The sequence below is a fragment of the Coloeus monedula genome (assembly GCF_965178545.1).
Source record: "Coloeus monedula genome assembly, chromosome: 18".
NCBI lineage: Eukaryota > Metazoa > Chordata > Aves > Passeriformes > Corvidae > Coloeus > Coloeus monedula.
The window spans coordinates 4118952-4144706 of NC_138798.1; the positions used below are offsets into that span (position 1 = coordinate 4118952).

The following is a 25755-nucleotide window of genomic DNA, read 5'->3' on the forward strand; positions in this document are numbered from 1 at the left end:
GCATCTTTAGTGTTCTACACAAAGCAAGCCTTCAGCAAAAGGTCAGAGGATCTTAATGGTGTAAAAATATATCTTAAATAAAATAGTTTCTCTAGGAGAGCAAGCCGTGCTGTACATCTCTAGGTCCTTAGAGTCATTTACAGAAGGCAGAAGCCTGGTAGTACAATCCACACACTGAAAAGTGAGTGTACATTCCTGCTACAAAGTTAGAAAAGGTCCAAGTTCCAGGTGGTGGGGGCAGATCTCCAAAGCCAAGCAGTGGATGCCCAGAGTGCACTAACAGCACCCTGTAATTCCAAGGAGGAAGTTCAACACTCTCAGTCCATGCAGCCAGGAAGCAGATGAGAACCACCCGCCTTCCCGGGGTCATTCCAGGGACTGGAACTTGTCCCTTTCAATGGGCCAAAAAAAGAACAACTTCTAGCAATAAAGGACTGCCTGTGTCATGCCCGTGTTCCAGGCTGGACCTGCTCAGCCAGAGCTGTTTCAGTGTTCCAAACTAAGGTCATGATTGTTCCAACAAAGACCAGGATCATCCTGTGGCCTGGAAAGACAACTGGGGACTCCCCTGGCATTTTTAACAAAAGATCAGCCTTTAAATTCTCTGATTCTGAGCACAACAGCAACCAGGACAGTCACTTCTCCAGGGAAAACTTCCCACCCCAGAGCATCGAGTCTTAGATGTTAAGTGAAAAACCAACAAAAAACCCAAACCAAACCAGATTTGTTCACAAAATTCCCTTACAGGACCCGTGTCCCTTTGGGGCAAGTCACATGGAAGCTTTGCCAGCTGAGGTTGTGGATAGTGCCACGTTTTGGTGAGCACAGGAACTGGAACCAAGAGCTGCAGCTCCTGCTGAGGATCCAGTGGAGGGGCAGCGCCCCCGGCTCCGCCACAGAGCCAGCACCAGGAGCTCTGAGAATGTGGGAAGAGAGTTTGGAAAAGGCTCTGCTTGTCCCTCTCCTCACCTGGCTCTGAGGAGAACAGCTCTGAGCTTACACCAATACTCCCAGTGCCACTGGGTCAGGGGATACACACCCCCCCTGCTCCAGGAGTGTTGGAATGCTGGGAATGTGTTCCCCAATTCACAGATGACTCTATTTAATTTGTAAAATACCTGTAAAATAACCACGTTAAACAGCATCCAGAACACAAAACTTCCACCCTTTCTGCCCTGCAGGCAGCACAGCAACCACTGGCCACTCAAAGGCCACCTTTAAAATGAAGAGAGATCAGAGCAAAGTCCTTTAAAAGCCTTTAAATTCCCAGCCCATTGGCCTTTAGGACTTGCCTGGTTTCTTACACCACTAAGATGGTTTATTTTCCACACCTCACTCCTTTTTCTTTCCAAACTACAGTTCTACTCCTGCACAGGCAGTTCTGCAGTGTCAGGACTGCACATACAAAAAGGAGATGTATATAACCTAATTTACACTGTTTATTAAATAACTTCTTAGTTGAGGATACTTTTAATCCAGGAGAAGAACTGGAGAAGCTTTACACACTGGGCTGAGCCTACTCTACAGCATCCCTGCAGGGAATAGGATGTTGGACATGGACACACCCCCCACCCCAAAACACTCTCCAAGAAAGTCAAATGCATGACAGGAGGGGCTCTGAAAAGGAGGGAAGGCAAAATGGTCACCAAGATCTGCCTAAAAACAGCTAAATAGTGCAGTGAAATGCTTTTAAATACCACAGACACCTCCACTGACTGGCAGCCAGTTTTATGAGCAGCTCTGGAGACAATTTCTAGCTGAGCTTTAGTGAGCTGGGTGTTCCCAGCCCGAGTCCCGAGGTGAGCCTGGCCTGCTGCTGGCACGGCCAGTTCCAGGGTGGGAGCAGAGAATTCCTGTTCTCATTTCCCCCTCTTGCCACGGCCTCTCCTGGAGGAAGGTTTGCCCGTGCCTGCTGTGGAGGAGCTGGCAGAAGATGCCACTGCAATGTTGATCTGTCCTTCCTGGATCTCCTGGCGGGTCTCAGCTGGGAGGTGGTTGATTTTCTGTTGCGTCTCCAGGTAGAACATGACATCCCTCAGCTGCTCCTGGATCTCGGAGATCTGCAGGTCCTTCTGCTCACAGGTTTCCTTTAACACTCTCTCCTCCTCCTTCAGTTTATTCTGCAGCAAGGCCTGGTTTGCTCGCAAGCACTTGTTCAGCTCCTGCTCCTCCTTCAGCTCGTTGGAGAGTTTTGCCACTTTGTTGTTCAGCTGGGAACACCTTGCAGAGAGAAGCACAAGTCAGGACAGCAGCACTGCCCACCCAGACCAAACAGCACCTCAGCTTTTCACTGGGCAACAGACCCCCAGCCCACCAACCACACCTGGAATTTGGTTTTCCAGCAAAGATGGGCAAGGGGAGGCAATACAAGAAGACTCTGAAATCCCACCTAGGTCAGGGAATTCCATCTCATGCCAAAGCCAACAGCACAGGCAACAGGCAGGATGTGCCTGGGAGGTGGAACTGACCTTGGACACACACCTGGAGCTTTTGGAATGGGTGCCAAAAAGGGCACAGGGATCACAAGGGAGCCTGAGACATCTGAGGGCAGTCAGGGGCCTCCTGCCACACTCCAAGACCCTCAAAATACCACTTCCCTGGGAAGGAAGATGCTCCCACAAGGATATCAGCCTTGTGATTCACACACAGGGCTTCCTGCTCCCCAAAACCCTGCTTTTGCCCTGGCAGTTTGCTGGCACCCTCCTCTGCCTGTTGCTCACTCACTGCCTGTGCTCCCTGCTCCAGCCAGGACTGCTGGACAGGATGTGGGCTGGGAGGAACAGGGGACACAGGGAGCACACGGATCAGCAATTGCCAGGCTCGACATCTTTCCTCCAGGCACTTCCCAAGATCTGTATTTTCCTCTGTGCTGGGTGAGGCCTCTGCTGAGCTGCCTTTCATCCCTTTGGATGCACCCACCAACAGCAGAGCAGGCTGGCATCTCCCTGGAGCAAGGAGAGGAAGGATCCCTGAACGCTGAACATGCAGAGCGTGGAAAGGGAGCTGAGGGCCCCAAAGCTGTGCTCACTCAGACACTTCCCATTTGTGAACACCTACAGAAATCAGAGCTTTTTTTAAAGCAAGCCATGTTCTCAGTATTCCAGCTTAAACAGCTCAAAATTGCCCAGCATAGCAGGGTTTTTTTCTTTTTGGATGTCAGTGCACGGTGTTTTAATGGCTCCATGGAACTAAACCTGGCAGCGGTACCCACTTCCTCTCCACTGACTGCTTTTCTTTGAGCAAGTCATTGAGCCGCTGTTCCAGACTGTCACACTTCTCAATGGTCTCTTTAAATTTGGTCTTCATGTTGTTAATCTGTAAAAACAAACACAGGGGCATTTCCAACAGCTCAAAGTCCGCTGCACTTTCGTCAGGACACTCCATTTTCTGGAGCGGTTTCTAAACTTTGACCAATTCCTGTCCCCAGGTAAGGAAAGCTTGGAGCCAAGGCTCTGCTCTGCTGAGGACCCCCTGTGTCACCCTCAGATCCCAGACAAGGAGCCACGTTGCCGTGGAAGCTGCTCCCACAGAACAGCAACTCCGGCTGTAGATCCATGCCAGGCACTGCCAAAAGCTGCAGCAGCTCCTTAACTTCTTCCTGCCTGCATCCAGCATTCCTTTGGCCACTCTCTGGTGGTTCTGGATCCAGCAGCAAACTCAGATTTCCACCCTGAGGCGTTACAAGGCTGGGTTTTTGCTCATTTTAAACTAAACCTCAGAGAATGTGGTCTGAGTGTGAACACGAACAGGCTGCCCTGCTCGGGGCTGACTCAGCAGAGCTGTCAGAAGGCACTGACCCACTGACACCAATATCTCCCTCACACAAACACAAACACCCACTGGCCACGGCCTTCCTCTTCCCTCTGCTGCCCCACTCCAGGTGCTGCTCCTGGAGAAAGCCAAGCTCTCCTTCTCCAAGTGACAAGCCTCCAGAATGAGACTTAGGGGAGGTTTAGTCAGGAATTCTTGTTTCCTCTCTATCGGTGCTCACATGCAGTGGGGCAGGGATTTAATGGAAAATGCTTTCCTGGAGGAGCAGTCTGGACAAATGTCAGTGTCAGCACACGTGGATGGAGAGCAGGTTTTAAGCCTTCCAGCCATAATCAGGGAATGTTTGTGCAGCTGATGGTTAATTTGGGGAAGTAGCCTGAGTACTGATAATGGAATACTCTGCATGGTGGCACCAATCCAGACAAGACTTAACGGAACAAGTGCCACGGATTAAATTATTGGGATCTTTAAACGTGAAACCATGTTTGGGGCATGGATCAGAGTGGTTTCACTTTGGAGCTGCTTTGTGGATTGCGTCTCCTGGCCACTTGAAAGATGGTTTTTGATAAAATATTTTCCTTTTATAGGGCTTTCCATAAGATTTCCGGGACTGTTCTTTAGAACAAGGTCAATGACCACTATTTCAATGGTCACAATTTCTATTTTTACATAACTGCAGACACTTAAATGGTTAATTAAAAGTCCTGAAAAAAGTTAAGGACTCAATTCTAAATCCTGACTCACTTTAAACCTGGTTGAAAGAATCTACGTAGAGTAAAAAAGCAGTAGAATATCCTCCCTGGATTTTTCCTGGTGACATTTTGAAGCAGTCCTGCCTGCAGGATGCTTTATAGGAGGAGACTCTGAACTTTTCCCAAAGGGTGATGAGGAGAGAGAGGGGATCAAAAAGAAAGGGCAAATCAATATGCATTTGGAGCACAGAGACAGTTCCACCTTCTGCAGCCGAGCAAATTAAAGTCATATTGTCTCTGCTCCACCAACATTCCCTGGAGATCCGTGTCGGAGAGACGGATGGCTCCGGGATCCTGCAGCACCACGCGCTCCTTCCACCACTGCTGCATTTCCCCAGCAGCACATTTAAATCAAGCTGCAATCTCCGTGGCAATCTACCTGCTTCTGCACCACTGAGCAGCAAATTGCTCCCTGGGAGCAGCCAGATAAGGGACAGATCCATCTTGGAGCCAATTTTCCCAGCTGGGAGCAGAGCAGGCTGTGCAAGGCCGCGTCACACAGCACCCAGGCTGAACCAGAGATCCAGCAGCTCCTTCTTCTCCCATTGCACAGGGCCAGGACCCTTCCCCCAGGCCCAGGGCAGAGCTCACCTCTTCAGCTGTGTCCTTCTCAATGCGGACAATCTTGTTTTCCCAATAGATCCGTTGGGATTCCAGCTGGCTTGTCAGCAAGTAGGAATACTACAAACACAGAGACACACAGAGCAGTCAGGGTGGCCCTGCTGGTTAAGGAGCCCAAAGGGATCCAATCCCCAAATCAATTTAACCAGATGAAATCAGGAGGTTCTGGACACACATCCCAGCTGCAGATCCAGTGCAGGGTTTCACCAGTTTGATTTCCCAACCAAATCACTTTGGGTTTTTTGAAATTAAGGAAAGCCTTCAGAGCACAAGGATGAAGTGAACGTATCAAGCCAAGAACTGTTTAAGGAGGAGACAGATTTTTCATGGCAATAGCAATAAATGTCTGCAGGAAAATGAACCATCACCCATCCCTGCCCTGAGAGTATGAAACCCCAAAGGCTGAGGGGAAGAGTTCCCACCCACAGCCCAAACTCCAAAGCAGAAGGATCAATGTACATATCCAGCTTCCCTATAAGAAGATTCCTGGGAAAGCACCCTCAACTCTCTGTAATTCCCAATTACTCTTCTCCAACATGTATGGCCCATTCCAACACCATTTTGGTACTGGAACAAGGATCTATGCCCTACATCCCACCTTTTCCCTTTTAGTTCCACAAATGAGTCATGAGAAGGTTGAAAAAGGTGATTACTCCTTTTCATCAGGCTAATAAGCATCAAATTAGGAATTCACTAGAGAATTAAACATGCACAGAGCCTTGATCACTCTCAGTAATTTCTGAGTGCCAAAACACTCCGCCAAATTCATTCTCTCTTGAAATATTTCTATCTCGTAAGACAGAGAGAACTTACACGCTTTAGGCAACCACCTTACGGGAAAAAAGGGTTAAAATTAGCTGGGTTAGCATCTAAGTGTTATTCAGAAAATTCACTGAAAAGCAACCAAATATTTATGTGAGCAATGAGCTCCTCCAGTCTGGTCTCTGTGGGCTGTTCCTCCTCACAAACCCTCGTGTCTAATGCGGCTGAAATCGTGCTGCAGTGTCTGCTCAGTGAAGCAGGGATTTCAAGCTCCTCTCCTTTAGTTAGGAGAGGAGAAGCTGGGCAACAGGTACAAAAAATAAATAAATCATCTGTTCAAGAGAAGGGAACAGCACAGGGCTGGCAGCAGACTGTAAGCTCTCTGTGCTCACCTTGGTGAGCACACAGCTGTGGATTCCTGCACCCTCATTCAGTTTGGGAGCTAAACTATCCAAATTAACAGCTCTACACAGATCCTGGCTCTGAACCCAAGCCACAGAGCCACTAGGAATGGTCTAGGGAGTGACTCAGACCCACTTCTCCCTCCAGTGCCCCCTGTTTGCAGCAGCATAAGCAGCTCCTCTTCAATTACCAGTGACCACAGCACGACACTGCAGCCAGCTCACACTGCGCTGCATCAGCACTGCAGAGCCAGGGAGAGGCTTTAAAAAAAAATAAATAAAAAATGGGAAAAAAAAGCAGTAAACCCATTCTGCTCCTGCCTGGAGACAATTCCTCCAGGCTGGGAGCAGATCTGCTGCTTCAGCTGATGGGATTGAACAGTGGTCATGGTGGGGCTGGAAGCACTTCCACAACGCAGAGTCCAACAAGTGAAAATATTTACCTCTAATTGTAAGGCATCAATTTTCTCCTCCTGGCACATATCCCCCTCACACTCATACTGAACTATCTTGCCATCAGTTTTGCTTGCCACCAGCCTGTGGACGTAGTTGTCTGGGGAGAGAAAATCCAACCATGGGCACTCAGAGCTGAGGAACCCCCAGTCATGGAGCACAATCAAACCACCCAGACCCTGCTGCTCTGCAAGGCACAAACCCAACACCACAGGGATTCGTTCTACTTTAGCAGATTCCTCCCAGCCACCTTATGGGGTATTTATCACAACAGCCATGGGCAAATTGATGGAAAGGGAGTAAAAAACATTCCGGGGATGCTGTAGGACCGCCCTAATTCATGACAGAGTCCCGTTTTCCCTCCTCCAGCTGCTCCAGCCCCAGGAAAGCTGCTGATAGAGCAGAGATGGCTGCTCCCCAAAGCCAGGGATTAGCATGGACACAAGCTCCTCCATCTCCAGCAAACTGTGCCTCAGCCCCTGCTCCCAAGGGTGCCCAAAGGGCAGTGCAGGCTCACCCCCGGCGTAGTCCCAGACGCGGTGGTTGGTGAGCTGCATGGCGTACGTGTGCTGCGTCTCCTCAAAGTGCTTGTACGCGTGGCGGCTCACGTAGCGCCCGCAGCCGATGTGCCCGCAGATCAGACAGATCCACAGGTTCTGCAACAAACACAGGCAGCTCTGGGGGGCAGCTCTGGGGGGGCAGCAGCACCCTGAGACAGCGTGACCCACCCCTGCTCCAGTCACACCCTCAGGAACGAGCAGGGTTCCCACTCCCCCTCCTCTGGGAAGGCCAAGGACAAGGGGGTCCCGGCCCATCAAAGGCAGTTACACCCCTGCAGGGGCTGGGTAAATCACCAGCAGGTGGGAGAGTGGCCTTGGCTAAGGAATGAGGGATCCCAGCAAGCTCTGGAGGGCACAGACTGGAAGGGCCACCACCAGCAGGCTGGGTTAGCTCCCTGCTGTCACACTCATCTTCCTAAGAATCACAGAAATTCATCAGAACAGGAAACCTGTGAGGAAACACCCCTTCCCAGCACTGATGCAACTCAAAAGGAAAGCTGATACCCCACTGGCTGGTAAAACCAGCCCAAAATCAGCCCGAGAATTAAGGCCCAAAGCAACCCAAGCAGTTGTGCAGTCAGATCTAGGCTAGATCTCACCATCCACCCACCTACTTACTTCTTGAACTCCACACTCAAAACACTTGTTCTCTTCCACAGGCTCTGGAGTCTGGCAGTACCTGCACACAGGGCACCTGGAGGGCAACAAGAACATCATGAGACACAGGGAGCAACATCTCCACATTCCAGTCATTAAGAAGAGAGCTAGAGAGCTCCAGGGAAGTGCCTTGTGCAGCGGGATGCTCCCTGTATCACCCACCAGCTCACATTTACCCCACTCGAATTCATTCCACGCAAAGTTACTGGTTTTAAGCTGGTGACAGAACACAGAACAGCTCTCCCAAAGACATTTCAGCTGGATCTGGTTTTGCTGCAGTCCAAGGGATTTACACAGAAGCTACACACTGAGGAAGGGTGTCGGAATTACCCTGCTGAGGACAGCCAAGTGACACTCTGCAAACACACCTCAGTGCTTAAAACAACCCTGAGGAGATGCTTCAGTCCCACCCCAACCCAAAGGATTCAATCTCAGCCTTCCCAGGAAGAACACCCCATAACTATACCCTAAAAGAATCAGCAGCAGGAATCTCTTCTGGATCTACCAAAGATCCAGATCTTTTATCTCTTTTGGAACTCCCAGTGCTGCCACAAAGAGACAGAACACCCCAGACCAGAAGGAAGCTGTGTCCAGCCCTGGAGCAGCGGCAGTTTGGGCCAGGAATGGGATAACTGAGGCTGCATCCTGCTGCCAGGACTGTCTATATATTTTTCATTAGCTGCTGGGAAAGCCCCAGGAATATTCCAGGGAGGAGACAACTGGGCTGCAGTCAGTTCCTACAAAAATTCAGGCACTTGCAGCATCCACGGTGCCTGAGCAAGGAGAACGGGGATTTTCCTTTGTCATTTCTTCAGACTGGGAGCATAAGTCCAGCTTAAATTGTATATTCCATATTTAAGTGCTATTTGGGATCTCACTCCTGCACTAGCTATGCTCCACTGCCCCAAATTTACCGTGGTTTGGATTTATGCAGCAAAGCAGCCCATCAGCCTGCACAGCTCCAAACCTGATTGATCTCACTGAGTTCTGGTACTCTGGCTTAGGAGTGATAGATCACAGGGAGCTACAATTTTCCTCACACTCCATCAGAGAATCCAGGAATCAGGACAGCAGGGATGCAGCAGCCACAGGGAGGATCTGCAGCCTCCTGCTGCAGTGTCTGTGGCTGCCTGAGGTGCAGTAAACCAGCAAAGCTTCCAGAGGAATGGCAAACACACCCAGCTGACAGCCGCGCCTGGTGCCAGACGGGGGCTCCCGGCACACCAAAATGCCACCCCACAGGGATTTGGGATGCTGGGAGCACCAAGAGGAAAGGGTGAGTGGCAGCAGGAACAGCTGCTTTAAGGAGAGACACGGGTCCAACCCCCAGCCCTGCCCAGTGCCATGGAGGGTCTCCCTGTGCCAGGGACACGACTTCCCATGGCTCATCCCACACCCACCTGGAACAACAGGAGCCTCCCCTGCCTGATTTACTGAGGCACCTTGTCATCATCCCTTCTTTCCCTGCCTGCCCCTGCACACCTGCTCTTTCTCACCTCCTCTTCCTCCCCTCCCAGCATCCAGGTGGGAGAGAAGGCTGCAGGGCTCCCCACAGGGCCCCCCAGCTCCATTTGCAGGATGCCAAGGAAGGGACTGGACAAGCTGCCAAGGCTGAGTGAAGCAGGGCTGTGTGTGCAGCCAGGGCTGTTTAGCCCAACACTCTTCTCCTACAGTATTTTGAAATAATCAGCATTCCTCTACAACTCCCTCCCTGCCTCAGCAGCGAGGCCCCTGGGAATCATCCTTCAATTACTTTTGGCGGGGAGATTTCTCTCTGGGAGCCCCTTAATGGGAAAAACTGAACATTAGGACTTGCAGTAATTCCTGCCCCCACAGTGACGAGCAGAGCTTTGTCAGCACAACCCCCCCCACTCCAAGCAGGGCCTCAGAGGTGGAAATAAAGCCCAGGCTCTCACGTGGTGTCCTCCCAGCGCTGCAGGCACTGGCTGTGGAAGCTGTGGTTGCACAGCGTGGTGAGGATCCCGTTCACGGACTCATCCATCCTCTCCAGGCACACGGTGCACTTGGGCAGCTCTGTCAGGTCCATCACAGGCAGGCTGGCTCCCTGCAAGCACCAAGCAGAGAGAAACTGCTCAGCACCTTCCCATCACCAGCAGTTAAGTCCAACTTCCCATCACTGCCAGCACCACGACACGGGAATGCTGTGGTTGGGAATTTATTAGAAAGATAAGAAAGTGATCCCCAGCATTCAAAGGGCCACAGCCAGGGCTCAGTGAAGGGGCTGCACCTGCAACCAGCCCCACTGTGCTCTGTGGATTCCCTAAATTACAACCCAAGGCAGGTTTAGATCACAGCTGAGGCACAAATGGAGTCACCACACAAACTCTCCCAACGACCACTGCAATGGGAAATGGGGTTGGGGCTGATGTATTAAGCTGTTCTTGCGGTTTATTCTCCAAATAATCCTGTCAAAACCTTCTGAAGTGCAGGGAAAAAAAAAAACCCAAACCCAACTTACATCTTCTGACTTGAAGACTTCAGCCCTTTCCACATACACGAGCTGGCAAACGTCCTCCTCGATGGAGTTGAACTGCCGGCCATTGCAGGCCATGTAGAAACTGTCTGCATCAGCCTGGGCACAGAGCAGAGAAAATGGGTTAAAAACAGGAAACTCTCAGCTCATCCAACCAAGGGACAGGAGAAGAAACCTCCCATATCCTCTCTTCTTCCCTGGAATACCAGAGCAGGGATTTCAGCCAGCTCCAGGCACTGCATTTTGGCGCCAGGTTTGGCATCACCTCTGGAAGACACAAGTGGAGTTCAGGGCAGTGACACCACGCTGACATGGGAGCATTCAGCAGGAATTAGGGATTTCCCTTCAGCACCTGTTTTACCCCTTGTCAGCAATTTCAATGCATTTGCAAAACAAATTTGGTCTCTGCAAAAATGTAGGAGGGCCACATTGCAGGATGGTGTCAGGAACAGCAGTTTAACTGTGGGAGAGAACCCATTCACCACTCACAGTTCAGGCACCTTCCAGGGCAAAAGAGGCAGAACCAACCCAAACCCTGCCAAATCTATCATCCCTTTTCCCCCAGGAGCACCCCAAACCCTCTCTCCACAGCCACCACACTGCACTGAGGCAATCAGCTGAATGAAATGCCACATTCCCATACTCCTGGTGATTCCAGTCAGGAGAATAAAGGCCCCAGAGATTTGTTTTGCTACCTGCAGGCACAGACATCAGGGGTCAACAGAGCTGCAGGGAATTGCCTGAGAAACAGGAATTTTAGGGTGCATTGAGCACAAGTTTAGGGATTTGCTGCAAGGCTGTTTAGCACCATACATTTGCCTGTGTAATTTAATGCAACAAGAGATATAAAACCATCTTTGTTAACTACTGCAATTAGCACAGAACTCACACAAACCCTCCACCTGCACAAAGGGCTTGGGAAATCTCTCAGGCAGAATTCATAGCTGGGAGAAACCTCTCCCTGAACCCCAAAATAAATCATGTGCAGCTGGGAGAAGAGAATGTCCAAGTGAAAGGGTCCACAAAAGAGCTGGAGGGGGGAATTTAAACTGCCCAGTCCAAGGGGCCTGAAGGAGCAAATGGTGTTATCTGGGTATCAATTCACCCCCCAGGCTTTCAGGCTCTGTCCTTTCCACACTGGCAGTGGCTGTGAGACCACCCAGCTCCTTAGAAAAGCAGGAAAAGTCTTTCTTAAAACAAAGGGAGCTCCCCAGGCCAGCTCCTTTCTGTTCAGCACAGCACAACACTCTGAACAAGCTGAGAGATAGCAGAAAGCTCTGTAAATGGACTGATTCTTGAAAAATATCCTGCCAACAAGAACAGGACAGCCAGAGCATGGCATCCACTGCTTCCAGGTGTGGGACCAACCTCAGCAGCCCCGGGAATTCTCTGGGAAGGAGGACAGGGCTGTTTCTCCACAGGTAAGTGCAACCCTGGCTCAGGCTGCCCAGTGAAGCCACCCAACCCCCCTGAACAGCAACTGAGTGTGACATTCCTGCAGCCAAGGCATCTTACCTGGGAGCTGAACTTGATGAGCACCATGTACTGGTTCGGGGTGGAGTCTCGGATGATCTTCATGTGCTCAATCACCTCATAGAAGGAGGCCACAAACTTCATGAGGTCGTGGCTGGTCATGGTGGCGGGCACAGTGAGGATGCAGAGCATGGCACTGCGCCGCACATCCTCCTTCAGGGACGTCATCTTGCTGGGGACACAGCAGGGACACAGCTGCACCTCACCTCCCCCTGGGCAGGGCACAGCTGGACACACAGCTGGACACACAGCTCCAGCCACAGAGCCACAGGAACTCTGCTGTCAAACTTTATCCCTCACACTGAGGAGGAGGATGAGGCTGTGGTGAGTGACCACAAACAATCACAGGCATCCTGTATTAACCTGGGCAGCTCCAAGAACAATGGGACTGCCAGGAATAGTTTGATATCTGTTTTTCTACAAAAACAGCTGAAGCTGGCAAGTCCCAGATGCTCAGCACTATTCCTAGAACAACTGAGCAATGTTTGCTACTATTCCCAATGCCCATCTGGGGGTTCTTCCTGGTGGCTTTCAGGAAGAGCTGAAATGGGAGTTCTCACACAATCATAGGGGAGTGGTATTGAAATGTAACCCCTGGATGAGACCTCCTGCCTCACACAGCTCCCCATGCCTGTCACCAAGGCCCCAAAGATCACGATTTAATTGTGGGATCCTTTCGAAAGCTGCTTTCAAATGTACTTTTTTTTTTAATTTGTGTTTGTCTTACACTATTACAACCCAGCACAAGCCCTCAGCACCCCCAGTGTCACCCACAGCTGGGGAACCAGGGCCAGCCCCAAACCCCACCATTAACACCAGTGACCCTCTGCATTCCCAGCAGCGAGTCACCCTTCCTGTTTGTCTCCACTCAGGAGCCACAGCCCCGGGGTGGCCAACTCACCCTCCCACTCCCACCTGAGCCACCATTAGTCAGGAATTCTTACTTTGTTTTGTACAGGTGCATAATTCCATGAACAATTTCAACCGAGGGGTTCCCGCTGAAGAAGGAGATCTGGTCAGGGAGCTGTTTGGAAGGCGAGTCTGGAGCAGCCTCACACTCCTTGCTTTGATCCTCCTGTTTAGTTTTGTCCTCAGCTGATGCAGCTTCCAAGGACTTTCTTCCTTCCATGGCAGCTTTTGCTTCATCTTTCACAAAGGCAAAGTTTCCTCATTACTGAGGGGAAGGGACCACAGGGATCACCCAGTCTGACCCCTGGCCCTGCACAGACACCCCAACAACCCCACCCTGGGCATCCCTGGCAGCGCTGTCCCAACGCTCCTGGAGCTCTGGCAGCCTCGGGGCCGTGCCCATTCCCTGGGGAGCCTGGGCAGTGCCCAGCACCCTCTGGGGGAAGAACCTTTTCCTGAGATCCAACCTAAAGCTCCCTGACACAGCTCCAGCCGTTCCCTGGGTCCTGTCCCTGCTCCCAGAGAGCGGAGACTGGAGCTGCCCGTCGGGAGGAAGCTGTGGACTGGGATGAGGTCAGTGGAAGTGTTCACCACGAATAACCAGCTCTGTCACCCGCATTCCAAAGCACATTCCTGAACTTCTCTGCCCGTTTTCCAAACCGCAGGGCCGACTCCGGCCCCGCACACCCCACACCACCCGGGCTCCCCGCCCTACCCGCCCGGTAACAGCACCGGGACGCTCCCCCCGCCACGGGGCCGCCGCCCCAGCCGGTACCTGCCGGCGGCTGGATGGTCTCGATGATCATGTCGGTCATCTCCCTGCGGCCCAGGTGCTGGTGCAGGATGGCCGCCCGCTCCCCGGGGCCCTTCCCCTCCAGGCAGGCGGGCACGGCGGCGAGGGCCGCGCCGGTGCTCTCCGCTGCCATGTCCGGAGCTGCGGGGACAAAGCAGGCGTTGGGACGGAGCGCCGGGCGCGGAGCCCCGGGATCGGCAGCACCGGGACGGCCCCCGCCGGCAGCTGCGCGGTGCGGAGCGGGCCCGGCCGCGCTGCCCCGCGCCCCGCCCGTGCCCCCGGCGGGGGGAACCCACCGGCCGCGCTGTAGGCGAAGCCCGCGGGCAGCGGGGAGGTCCCGGCCAGCTCCAGCCGGATCACGACCAGGGACACGCTCATGGGCTCCGCGGGGCCGCCGCCGACCGGGACCGGGACCGGCGCCGCTTCCGCCTCCCGCACCTTTCCCCTCTGACCCCGTGACGTCACGGCGCGGTGACGTAGCAGGCGGCGCGGCGGTGGCGGCTGCGGTAGCGCGCGGGGGGCTGCGAGGGGCGGCCGCTGCTTCTCGCGAGAGTTGGAGGTACGTTCCCGCGAGAGCGGGGAGCCGCCTCCCAGCCGGAGACCCCGGGGGCCCTGAGGGGAAAGAGCCCCGCGAGCACCGAGTCCAACCCCGGCCCATCCCCGCCGTGTCACCCAGCCCAGAGCGCCCAGCGCCGCGCCCGGCCCTTCCTTGGACACCTCCAGCTCCCTGGGCAGCCCCTCCCCATGGCTGACAGCCCTTTCCATGAAGGAATTCCTCCTGATGTCCGACCTGAACCTCTCCTGGCACAGATTTCCTTTTGTTGTGTCCCTTGTTCTCCGGGAGCAGAGCCTGACCCCATGTGGCTCCGATCACCGGTTATGATCAGTAATTAGTGTGTGTTAGTGATGAGTGATCCCCAACGCTATTGAAGGGATTTGGACCCTGGGTAAAACCCCTTTCGGGGCTCCCTGCTTTGTGTGGGACACTTCAGTGGCTGCCCAAGGTGGAGTCCCCATCCCTGTGCAGAAGTGGCACTTAGCCATAGGGTTTGGTGGATCCAGGGACATTGGACTTGATGATCTTGGAGATCTTCTCCAACATTAACCATTCCATGATTCTGTGTGCATAAAAAAACATTTTCCCCTGTAATTCTGCAGTTGTGTTCCAGCCTCTCTCCTTGGTTGAGGTGTGAGTTTCCCTGGCCCTTCCTGTGGTTTCCAGTATGTACCTGAGGAGCGCTGCCCATGCCCAGAACCTTCTCTGTGCCGGGATCCGGCAGCTCCTGCTGACCCAGCAGCAATCCAGAGGGTTCTCTTACAAAGCTGTGATCTTTGAGGAGAGCGGGGTGCTGCTCCCAGCCCCTCACAGGACAGCCACAGGTGTGTATTCCCATTCCTGATCCCACAGAATCACGGAATGTCCTGAGCTGGGAGGGACCCACAGGATCCCCATCCAACCCCTGGCCCTGCCCAGACACCCCAACAATCCCACCCTGGGCATCCCTGGCAGCGCTGTCCCAACGCTCCTGGAGCTCTGGCAGCCTCGGGGCCGTGCCCATTCCCTGGGGAGCCTGGGCAGTGCCCAGCACCCTCTGGGGGGAGAGCATTTCCCTGATCTCCAACCTAACCCTGCCCTGGCACAGCTCCAGGCATTGTCTTGGTCCTGTCACAGGTCACCAGAGTTCAGGAACTCTCCACACTGAACACAGGGATGAGGTGCTGCAGTTCCTGGAATGCCCAAACTCTTCCCTCTGGGCTGGGTCAATCACCCCAGGCCAGCACATCAGACCTCAGAGGGATTCCAAGCTGATTTCCCAGTCCTGCTGATGCTCTTTCCTGTCTTCCCTACTGTTCTCCGTGCAGACTGGGAGGCTCAGAGCTGTATTCCAGCCGGCACCATCCAGCAAGCTGCAGTGTCTGGAGGGGAGAACAGCCTCTCTCTCAAGTATTCCAGAGGAGAGCTGACAGCTGTGGAGTTTCTGCAGGAATTGGGACAGCAGTGCTTTGAGATTGTAAGCCAACTCCCCCCTGCTCTCCTTATGCTTCCTGACTGCATGGAAACAGGTCCAGTGAGGAAAGAGGAGCTTTAAAAAGAAATCCTTTGGTTGAAGGGTCTGGATTTTCCATCTAGGAAGCATTGCTGTCTGAACAGGGCAGATTTGCACCATTATCCTGGTACCTGGGCAGGGCAGGCAGATGAATTTGCCTTAATTTCCTACTGGAATAAAGTCCTTTTTAAACAGTTCAGTCTAAAATGCAGACTCCTTTCCTGCCTGCTGGTCTGTCAGTGTTTGTCTCTAACCTGCCTTGATCCCATGGCAGGCACAGTCCCAGTGATTTCTCTTTCCCAAAACCAGCCCTTTATCTCTGCTGTAGAATTAGGGATGTGAGAACATTTGTTTATTTGGGCAAAGCAGTTTAGCTGGGAGATCCCCTGCCTGCCTTCTGATGCCAGAGGAAGCAGGACAGCAAGATAAGATGATCAGGCAACCCTGCCTACCCAACCACTCTTATTTTCACCCCATTATCTGGCCCATTATCATTCTTGGGGTTTCTGTGTTCCTCAGGCAAATGTCCGTGTTCCAGTGGACTCTTTTCTCTGGGATTTAATCCGAAATGAGATGATAAAACAGCTCCCCATAATGGCAGAAGCAGCTCAGTGTATCCGGGCAGAAGGGCTTAAGACAGCTCTGCTGAGCCACAATTTGTGCCTGGGGGATGGAGAGAGGTTTCTGCCCCCAGACCAACAGCACTTTGATGTGGTAAGTCTGAGTGGATCCCAAATGGGGCTCTGTTCCTCCACCTGTAAAAGCAGCAGCTGAAATTCTTTAAGTGCAGGTACCAGATGAGCAGCAGCACAGTTTGGTTGACATCAGTGGAACAGCCTGGGAAAACATCTCGTGACATAATTCCTGCTAGGCACTTGGAGAGGAGCTGAGTGACATTTGCAAATCCACTGCAAAGTGCCCACACAGCCACGAGTCTCTGTGTAAGAGGCACGGGCAGCGATGGAGATAAAGGGCTTGCAAGCTGAAACACCAGACAAGAAATAAATGTTATTATTCAGTGCCCTGCCTGCTTTAAAAAACAAACAAAAAAGCTCTAAAAGAGTAAGGACTCTTCAAAGAATTGCCAAGCACCCCCTATACTCCAAAAAAACCACGACCCCAATGTGCTGACCTGTGTGAGGTGAGCAGCAAGGACCCCTCTCGCAGCAGAGTCTCCTTTCCCAACACCCTTCACCTTTGCAGAGATGACACAGATGAGCCACGAACCTCAAGGCTCCAATACCCAGGGCCTCTCTGGTGTGTGGTGCTCCTGGAACAGGAGCAACAGTCGTGTCACAGCCATTAGTGGGGGAAAAAGAACTGAATGTGGATTTCCATTAGCAGTGGGTTTATATCCATCCTATAGATTCCTGTTCCTGGAGTGTTACCAGAGCAGGAGAATGGCTGCTTGGATTGTTCATGCTTGTGAGAGCAGTGGGAGTGTTCAGACACTGAGTCAAAGCTTTTTTGATCCAAATTTTGGTGGATGGTTATGGTCAACACAGCTGCTGTGGAGGTGGCTTTGGTGGGTGCAGTGGTCAGGACACTGCTTTTCCAGAGCCTTTGGAAGGTGCTGCCATCCGAGGCTTCCTTGGACAGCACTGAGCAATTGGCCAGTGAGTCTCCCACACTGGGACATCTCGTTGGATATCTCCCATCCAAGGACTGGCTTATCCTGTTTGGCTGATTTGAGCTGAGGAGCCACAGCCAAGGCAGTTGGCACCCACACAGTCCCCATCCAGCTCCATGTCCTTTATTTCTCACGCTAATTAAACCAGTCTCTTTCCCACCCTCCCATCTCCATTTCCAGCACTGCCCAGATGTTTGTGGGCACAGCAGGCTCATGCATAATCCATCTGTTGTTGCTGTAGATGGTTGAAGCACATCAGGAAGGGATGCCCAGGCCAAATCCTGGGATCTACAAGCTGTGCTTGGAGCACCTGGGTGTCCAGCCCCAGGAATCCATCCTGCTGGACAGCAGCAGCCAGAACCTGAAGGCAGCAGCCCAGCTTGGCATGAAAACAGTGAAGGTACAAAGTGACACAGCCAGGGTGGGATTTGGGGATGGATTTGGTGTCCAGAAACTGTTTGGGTTGAACAGCTCAGGATTTTCCAGTGGCAGTGGCTGACTCTTGCCAAACCTGTGCTTGTCCCTGCAAGATGTGGTGGGGTTAAAGCAGGGATTGCTGGCAAAGACTGCTCTGGGCTGTTTCATTTGTGGCTCCAAACCCGGTTTAACCTCAGGGAAGTCTCTCTCTTTCCCAGGAAATTTTGTCTTCTAGCTGTCACCCAGTGCTACTCTCTCCCTCCTGGTTTCAGGTTGATGATCCAGAAGCAGCACTCAAAGAGCTGGAAACCCATCTGGGGTTTCCTTTGAGAGGGTTTGTTCCCTATACTCGTTCAGTGAGACCAGGCATGGAAATCCCAAAGGATCGTCTGCAGAAGTACCTTGAAGATGTTCTTGGTGCCCATCCAACAGGTACTGCAGGGGGTTTGGCCCTTCCATCAGAAAGCCTGGATTTTCTGGAGCCATTGGCTTTTTCCATATGACATATGGATTGAAAAATTATATTAAGGAAAGGCTCCTAATCTCCAAGCAAACAGCACAGCCATTCTAGTTCCAGTGATCCATCACTTCCCCAGAAATGAGAAACAACATTTTAGGACTTCCTCATATGGGAGGGGTTGAGCACAAGTTGCCAAGAGATTCCAGGAATATTCCTGTCCTGTGAGACATCCGTGAGCTACTGCCATGTTCCCCAGGGGTTTGGGACACAGGGTGAGCTCTCAGCCCCAAGTGCAGGAAGGGGGTGGAAAACCTGGGGAAGTGCTGACCCTCTGCTCCCAACTCCCAGCCCCACTGGAGTTACGGCAGTTCGACCACGGAGAGTCCACCCGCAGCTATTTGGTGAAGTTTGGAGGTCGTTTGCTGGTGCTGAAGAAGGAGGAGAAGCCTCCCGATGGCCCCTCAGGCCCTTCTGTCCCAAGGGAATACAGGTGAGAGGGGCGCTGCTGCAGTTTGCTGTGCCAGAGGAGCTCCCTCAACATCAGAGCAGCAGGACACGTGGGGAGGATCATTTATGACCTCCCCTTGTTTTCCAGAGTGTGGGATAGGTCTGGGGGCTCTGGGCCATGGGAAGATGGGGGTGTGCTCCTTTCACCTCCCCCAGCCACGTTATTTTAGTGTATTTAAAACTGAGCCCAGGACTCTGATATGGTGTGTCTGCCTCCAACACTGCAGTTCCAGGGCTGATTCCCTTGCGCCTCTCTCCCTCCCTGGCAGGGTCCTGAAGGCTCTCTCTGCAGCTGGTGTTCCTGTGCCCCCTGTGCTTGCTCTCTGTGAGGACAGAAGGTAATCTGCTTTCACTCTGTGCTTGATAACTGCAGCCAGATTCCCCCAAAGATGAAGAGGGGAGAGAAGAAGGAGCCAGAGCTCACAAAGTGCACTGGTCTAATGAGCATTTGTGCAGTGTGGGGCTGGAGGAGCCTCTAGATGTTCAAAGGACAGGATCTTTTTTATTGGGCTTGGTTTAGGTGTGTCCTGTTTTAGCAATTAATCCAAATACTCTCTTTGAAAAGCAGCTATAAAGCAATATTGTAGGGCTTCCCATTGACTCAGAGTGCCCAGGTTTGCAATAAAGAGGGGATTTTTCCAACTGCCAGACCTCAGACAGCAGTGACAGCAGCAAATCTGTGACAGGACACCCCTCAGGCCTGCAGCTGGCTCAGATCTCTGCTGGCTGCAGGAATCGGCCTCTGCACTGCAGCTCGATGTGTGTCCACTGCTCCTGGTGTTTGTGAGGAGCCCGACAGCCCAGCTCACACCCACTGCAGGGAGCAGGGAAACAGCTGATGCTGGAGCCTGGCTCCAAGCTCACCTTCCTGTGGCTGGAGGGACCAGGGCTGACCATGCCACAGCCATGTGCCACCAGAAAGCCTGAGCTGGGCTCCAGTGGGCACCCAAGTGCTGCTGGGGCTGCTCTTCACCTGCCCATGCAGGTGAGGCCTGGAGGGCACATTCAGGGTGCAGGTGAGATTTGGGAGGGTAGAAGCAGGACTGACCTCAGCCCCACTGATCCCAGTTTGCTTCCCCAGCATCCTTGGCACACCTTTCTACCTGCTGGAGCACTGTGCTGGCCACATCCACCGCGCCGTGGCCCTGCCCGTGGTGCCGCCGCACCGGCGCCGCGCCTGGTACGGTGCCATGGCACGTGTCCTGGCCAGGATCCACAGCCTGGACCTTGGAGCAGCCAAGCTGCAGGACCTCAGGGAGCATGGTGAGAGGAGGCTCTGGATCCTTTCTTCTCCTGTGTGTCAGCATTTCAAGGGATAGGCAGGATGGACCAAACTGGGGGCAGGGAGAAAAGGGAAGATGAGCAGTCCAGAGTTTGAATGCCCAGCTGTGGTGGGAGGGTGTGGAGAGCTCTTTAAATCCAGGTTTCCCATGAGTTCCCAGAGCTCTCCTAGCTCCCAGAGCTCCCTGCCATGTTTGTTGCCATCTCTGCCCACTGTAGGTGCAGGAGTAACTTCTTTGTTGCCATCTCTGACCAAACCTCCCCAAGCATCCCCTCCAGTCCCTCTGCAGAGATAGCTCAGCTTCCTGGAGCTGGTGGAGAAGTTACATTTTTGTCCAGGATTGGATTATTTCCATCTGAGTATTAAATCCAGTGCCCAGTTAAGAATGTATGAGACCCCTGGAAACTGCCATTAAATTCTTGGAGCTTAACTCAGGGTTCTGGTCTGAGATCTACTTGGCTGTTTGACTTTTTCTGTGTCCCTTTTGAAGCCTTTCTTTGTGCCTTTCCCTGGGAGCCTCCATTGCTCTGTTCCAGGAAATTACATCCAGCAGCAGGTTGAGACCTGGACAAAGCAGTATCGAGCTGTGGAAACTCATGTTATCCCAGCGATGGAGAGGCTCATCCAGTGGCTGCCTCTGCATTTTCCTGACTCCCAGAAGACAACAGTGGTGCACGGTGATTTCAGGTACTGCCCTGGAGCACATACCAGGCAGGAGAGAAGGACTGAGTGTAAAATGATCCACAAACTCCAAAAGGTGCTGACTGGGCTGGGGCAGCAGCTTCAAACAGTCCAAAAGCTGGATTTTGGATCAGGGTCAGGGTCAGCATCCCCCAGGGACTGAGATTGAGTTTCTTCACCCAGTGGCTGCAAATGTTGGTCTAACACTGGAGGATCATCAGCTCTTCCTGCAGTAATCAGGAATCAGCCCTGGTGCTTCTTGCCAATGGTATTTGGTGCTGAAGGGGTTTGGGTGGCAAAACCTGCCAGTATTCCAGGTGAAGTCCTGCAGGAGTGGGGTGCCTGGGACAGAGAGGAGGGATGCTGTGGTGCTTTTGTGCTGCCAGAGCTCAGCTGGATCCTGCCAGGGCTGTGGGGCTGCAGTGCCAGGTCTGGACCAAGGCTTCTTCGCCGAGGTTGCAGGAGCTCTCTGCACCATGGCAGGATGGCTCTCTGCTCTGGTTGTTCCCCAGTGGGCTCCTGCCCTCTCATGGGCTCACACTGGTGAGGGCTGTGCATAATCTACAGCACATGGCAGGAGCTCTGTGCCTTTGGAATGACCAGGAGATCCCCTGGACAGTGACTTGCCTGCTTCATCTTCTGGTTACCCTGTCCAGTAGCATCTGCCACTGATCTGAGGCTCTGACTAACTTGGTTTCATTCTCCAAAGCACAGTTTAGTCCATTATTAACCAGGGAGTTCAATATTGAGTAACCTCCATCCTCTGCTTGCAGAAATTAATGTTTCACTTGTGCTGCCTTCCAAAGGACTCAGGAATTTTTGAAGAGAGTGAAGAGCACTGAAAGCACTTACTGCTGCTGAGCCCTGGGGTTTTTCCCTCCTCTGGAGACTTTTCTGATCTCTTTTTCTCTCTGATACAGGATGGACCACCTGGTCTTTCATCCAGACAGGCCAGAAGTCCTTGCTGTGCTGGGCTGGAAGTTTGCCACTCTAGGAGATCCTATGTGTGATTTGGCGAATAGCTGTATGAGCTTCTTCCTGCCAGCCCACTTTAGTGCTCACAGAGGTACAGAGGGGGCACAGTTACCTTTGGCACAGGCAGAGGAACCAGAGTTCAGAACAGATCAGCTCCTGCCCAAGCAGCTCAGCTGGCAGTGGGGCTCAGTGCAGCTGGAAAGGGCTCTGGGTTTGCATTATTCTCCCTCTCAGTCCAGCTGGGAAGCTGGGCAGCTCTTTTGGGTGGGAAGGTTGTGAAGCAGATCAGGAGTGGTTTGTGCACTAAGTTATACACTTGTTAAGAAGAAAAAGGGTTAAATGGAGAGGTTCCATCATTTAGGAGGGATCTCTGTCAGTCACAGTTTCACCCTAATCAGGAGAACTGCCCTGGGTACATTCTGGGGTGCAGGCTGCTGCCAACCAGAGTTCCATATGGGGCCAGCACGGCAGCTGTGCAGGTCCTGGAAGGGTGCAGGTGTCTCCATGGAAGTGCCTGGCTGTGCCACTAAGCTCACACCATCCCTAGGGAGCTCTGAGCTGCTCTCTGTCAGCTGACTCACTGTTACCTCTTCCCATCTTCCAGGCTTGAGGAAGTGTGACTTGGGGCACCTGGGAATTCCCACGGCAGAGGAGTATTCCCAGATGTACTGTTGCCACATGGGAGTGAAGCACCCGGAGAACTGGAATTTCTACCTGGCCTTTGCCTTTTTCCGCCTGGCTGTGATGCTGCAGGGACGTCTCCGTGGCTCCCTGGCAGGTGAGGAGCCCAGCCAGGCCAGCTGTGCCCTGCACAGCCATGGGCACAGAGCTGCCTCCCTGCTCCAGCACAGGCCTGGAGTTTGTGCTGTGGGGTCCTTTCTTTCCTGGGAGAGCGGAGCAGAGGCCAAAGTTGGGAGCCTAGAGCTGTGTCCTACAGATGGAGCTCTCAGACCTTCCAATTCAGCACCAGCCTTGCCAAGGGACTCACGGGGAGCTGGTGAGAGCTCTTGGTGCTCTTTGGCTGCACACATCAGGTGTGGCCTTGGAGCCTTTATCAGAATTAAATTAGATGTTATTTTCACACCCTTAGAGAGGAGTTCCCCCGAGTCCTGCTGGGATGGCCCAGACAAGGGCACGTGGTGCTGTTTGGGATGTGAGTGCATAACACCAAATCTTCCAAACAAGTGTGCTGTTCTCTTGTACCCAGGGAGGCCAGCTCCAGGTGACAGCAGCCCCAAGGATGCAGAGTTTGTGGCTGAGCTGGCTTGGGATTTTGCCATAAAAGAAGGATTCCGTGTGTTTGAGAACCTCCCCCCCACAAAGCTGCTCGCACGACATTCCAGCACCTGGGCTGGGCGAGGGCCGTTCCTGAGCAGGAGTTACAGCACCTGGGCACGGCCTGGGGCAGCCCCTGTGCCCAGAGTCCCCCTGGTCACTCCCAGCAGCCTGTTGGGGATGGCTCAGGGTCTTTGCTGCAAGCTGGAAAATACGGGCATCCAGCTGGACTTTCCGAGTTCCCATTCCAGAAGGACTCCATGTTCTCTGCCAGAACTGCAGGTGAGATATCTTCTGTCCTGAAGCCGCTTTGCTGCACCTGCCCCAGGGTGGGGACTGGGGCCTCCAGGTGTCCTGGCTCTCCTGATCACATCAGATATTTGGCACTCCTGGAGTCCAGTGGCTTGGAGGCAGAGGGCTGGGTTCCTATGGCTGTAGCAGAGTTCATATCCTGGGAAACAGTGATTTTGGAGGCTGGCACTCCCTTCCAAGAGGAGCAGATTAACACCAGCCCAGCTGTGGTCACTGGTGCTGCTCCCCCCAAGGTCCTGCCATCCGTGCTGCTGGTGTGCCCAGAGCTTGGCTGGGCTTGGGCTTTTTGACAGCTGCCAGTCCAGGAGGAAATGATCATTCCTTACCTTTCCCTATCCAGGGAAACGTCACTCCTGTCTCTCCCTGGGAAAGGCTGAGTTAATTCCCTTCACTGTGTCCCTCTGGTGCTTCCTTGGGAGGTCCCTCAGATGGGGCAGGAGCTGCTTGCACCTCCCCATCTTCCATTCACAGTGTGAGTGGAAGCAAACAACCCCACCCTTGGGCTGCTACCGAGATTGTACTCTTAATTTTTCTAATTATATTATCAAATTCTAGTGTGTTACTTAACCTCTTTTAGCTGCCAAAAAAATATCCAGGTGCCCTTCCAAAGTGTTCCCTTGTGCTCTGGCAGGAACCAGCAAACACCAGCCTGTCAGGGCACTTGGCAGCTGATCCACTGAGAAGGTGGAAAGGGCAGGGAAGCAGCAGCTGTGGGGAGTTTGGAACTGCTGAGATGAGCAGATCTCCTTGCCCTTCCTCGAAACATTCATCTCTGCCAAGTCTCCAAACATCGGGATTGCCACACTCTCTCTACTCCATGCATTGGGCTTGTGGAGATGCTGCTTCTTGTGTGTAGCTCCACAGATCCCCCTCATCCCTGTCACCTCCACATCCATCCCACTGCTCTTTCCCTTGGCATCATCCCTGCACTGTCAGCCTTTGTTGTGGAAGTGTTGTGAAAGCCAGGGGAGAAGTTTTGCTGCCTGCAACAGCAAGATAACACACAGAACTGTTACATGGCCAAGTATTCCCAGCCTGGAACTGCCACAGTGCTCCAGAGCTGGGCAAGGGCAAGGCTGCCCTGTGCCAGCTGGCACTGCCAGGGAGAGGTTCATCCCTGGGAGCTTGGCAGCCAGATGCCCTTGGCTGAGGCATTCCTGGCCGAGCAGGGCAGGATCTCAGCTGATCCTGCCACATTCTGCACCAGGAGCCAGCAGACTTTCCACACTGGTCCCAAAGGTTGCCTGTCCCTGCAGTTCCCCAGGGAGATCCTCTCCAGAGGAGCACAGGGAAGCTCAGTTTCTCCTTCAGAGCCACGTCTGGCTGTCAGAGGGGGTCAGTGGCAGGGGCACCACACCATCGATGTGTCTCATCCTCATCCCCCAGGCACAGAGTGCCAAGGCAGTGGCTCTGATGGCTGCACAGGCCATGGATCAGGGCAGACAAGTGAGCAAATTCCTGAGGCTTGAGCCTTCCCTGACCCAAAACCAGCAACACTGGGACCCCTCCCTTCTGGGGCCTCCTCCATGCCACTGCAGTTTGGGGCCTGTGAGCATGAGGGGTGATTTGTCCTGTCTGCTGTGGGATCCCCAGTGAGGATGTTTCCCCAGCACGGGGTCCCCAGCGCATTTGGAAAAGCACTGGCCCATTGCTGCCATCCTGCCCTGGTCCTGCAGCCCTTTGTGTGCCCACATGGGCTCTGGTTTCTCTCTCCCACAGGTCCCTGGAGCAGAAAATCTCCACAGTGCAGATCCCAGCCCAGCACTTCCCTCAGACCTGAGCTCCACGTCTGGCTGAGGGTCCTGGGGGGCTCACAGGACAGGACTCTCCACACCAGAGCTGAGCCAGGAGCTGCAGCACCAGGAAACCTTGGATGGGGACCCAAACCAGCCACTCTGACATGGGAGAGGCTGCAGCCTGTGAGCATCTCAATTCCAGTGGTGTTTGGTGTTATCTGTGCTTAGTGCCTTTATTGCCTGGCTCAATACAGGGCAAAATCCATCCTTGGATCATGAGGCTCAGGAAGTCAGTCCTGCAGCAGGGAGAGTTGGTTGGGAATGATCTGGCTGGGGGTGCAAGACTTGGTTTTGGGAATAAAGAGAATGGACCAGCATATCTCTCCTCATTCAGCACAACCTCCAGCAACGTGCAGATTCTGGAAGAGTCTTTGGTGGTGGGAGGAACTTGAGGTCTCTGGATTCAGGGGAGACTACAGAGTGAGGCAGTGCCTGCCCCGTGGAGCTGGGAGGAACTGAGAGGACTCTGTGGTCCCATGAGTGCAGTGGATCTCTGGGGTCTCTTTGGGGACCATGGAGGATGCAGACTGGATCAAATGGGGGCTTTCAGTGCTTCACAGAAGCCAGAGCAAGGGGAGAACTGTGGGAACAACCATGGTAACTTTATGAGCATGAGCAATTTATATGTAGTATTAATTCAATATTAAAGTAATGGGCACAGTTCTT

The 25755-nt window shown here is 53.1% G+C and overlaps 2 protein-coding genes across 2 annotated transcripts; one reads left to right on the top strand and one right to left on the bottom strand.

Moving 5' to 3' along the window:
- Window positions 1-4: 4 nt before the first annotated feature.
- Window positions 5-14146, bottom strand: BRAP (BRCA1 associated protein). The gene is made up of 12 exons (XM_082293262.1): window positions 14003-14146; window positions 13689-13847; window positions 12949-13150; window positions 11987-12176; window positions 10457-10570; window positions 9894-10042; window positions 7939-8014; window positions 7278-7416; window positions 6751-6860; window positions 5115-5204; window positions 3212-3315; window positions 5-2220 (listed from the first exon to the last, which is right to left on the bottom strand). The coding sequence occupies exons 1-12, from the start codon at window positions 14082-14084 to the stop codon at window positions 1860-1862; spliced, it is 1776 nt and encodes a 591-aa protein (XP_082149388.1). The 5' UTR covers window positions 14085-14146; the 3' UTR covers window positions 5-1859.
- A 43-nt stretch (window positions 14147-14189) lies between these two features.
- On the top strand, window positions 14190-25301 carry ACAD10 (acyl-CoA dehydrogenase family member 10). The gene is made up of 14 exons (XM_082293190.1): window positions 14190-14265; window positions 14865-15086; window positions 15570-15718; window positions 16274-16468; window positions 17626-17784; window positions 18074-18233; window positions 18610-18751; window positions 19038-19106; window positions 19850-20031; window positions 20587-20737; window positions 21652-21797; window positions 22311-22484; window positions 22914-23263; window positions 25013-25301. Exons 2-14 carry the CDS (start codon window positions 14930-14932, stop codon window positions 25088-25090), a joined length of 2112 nt encoding a protein of 703 aa, XP_082149316.1. The 5' UTR covers window positions 14190-14265; window positions 14865-14929; the 3' UTR covers window positions 25091-25301.
- The last annotated feature ends 454 nt before the right edge of the window (window positions 25302-25755 follow it).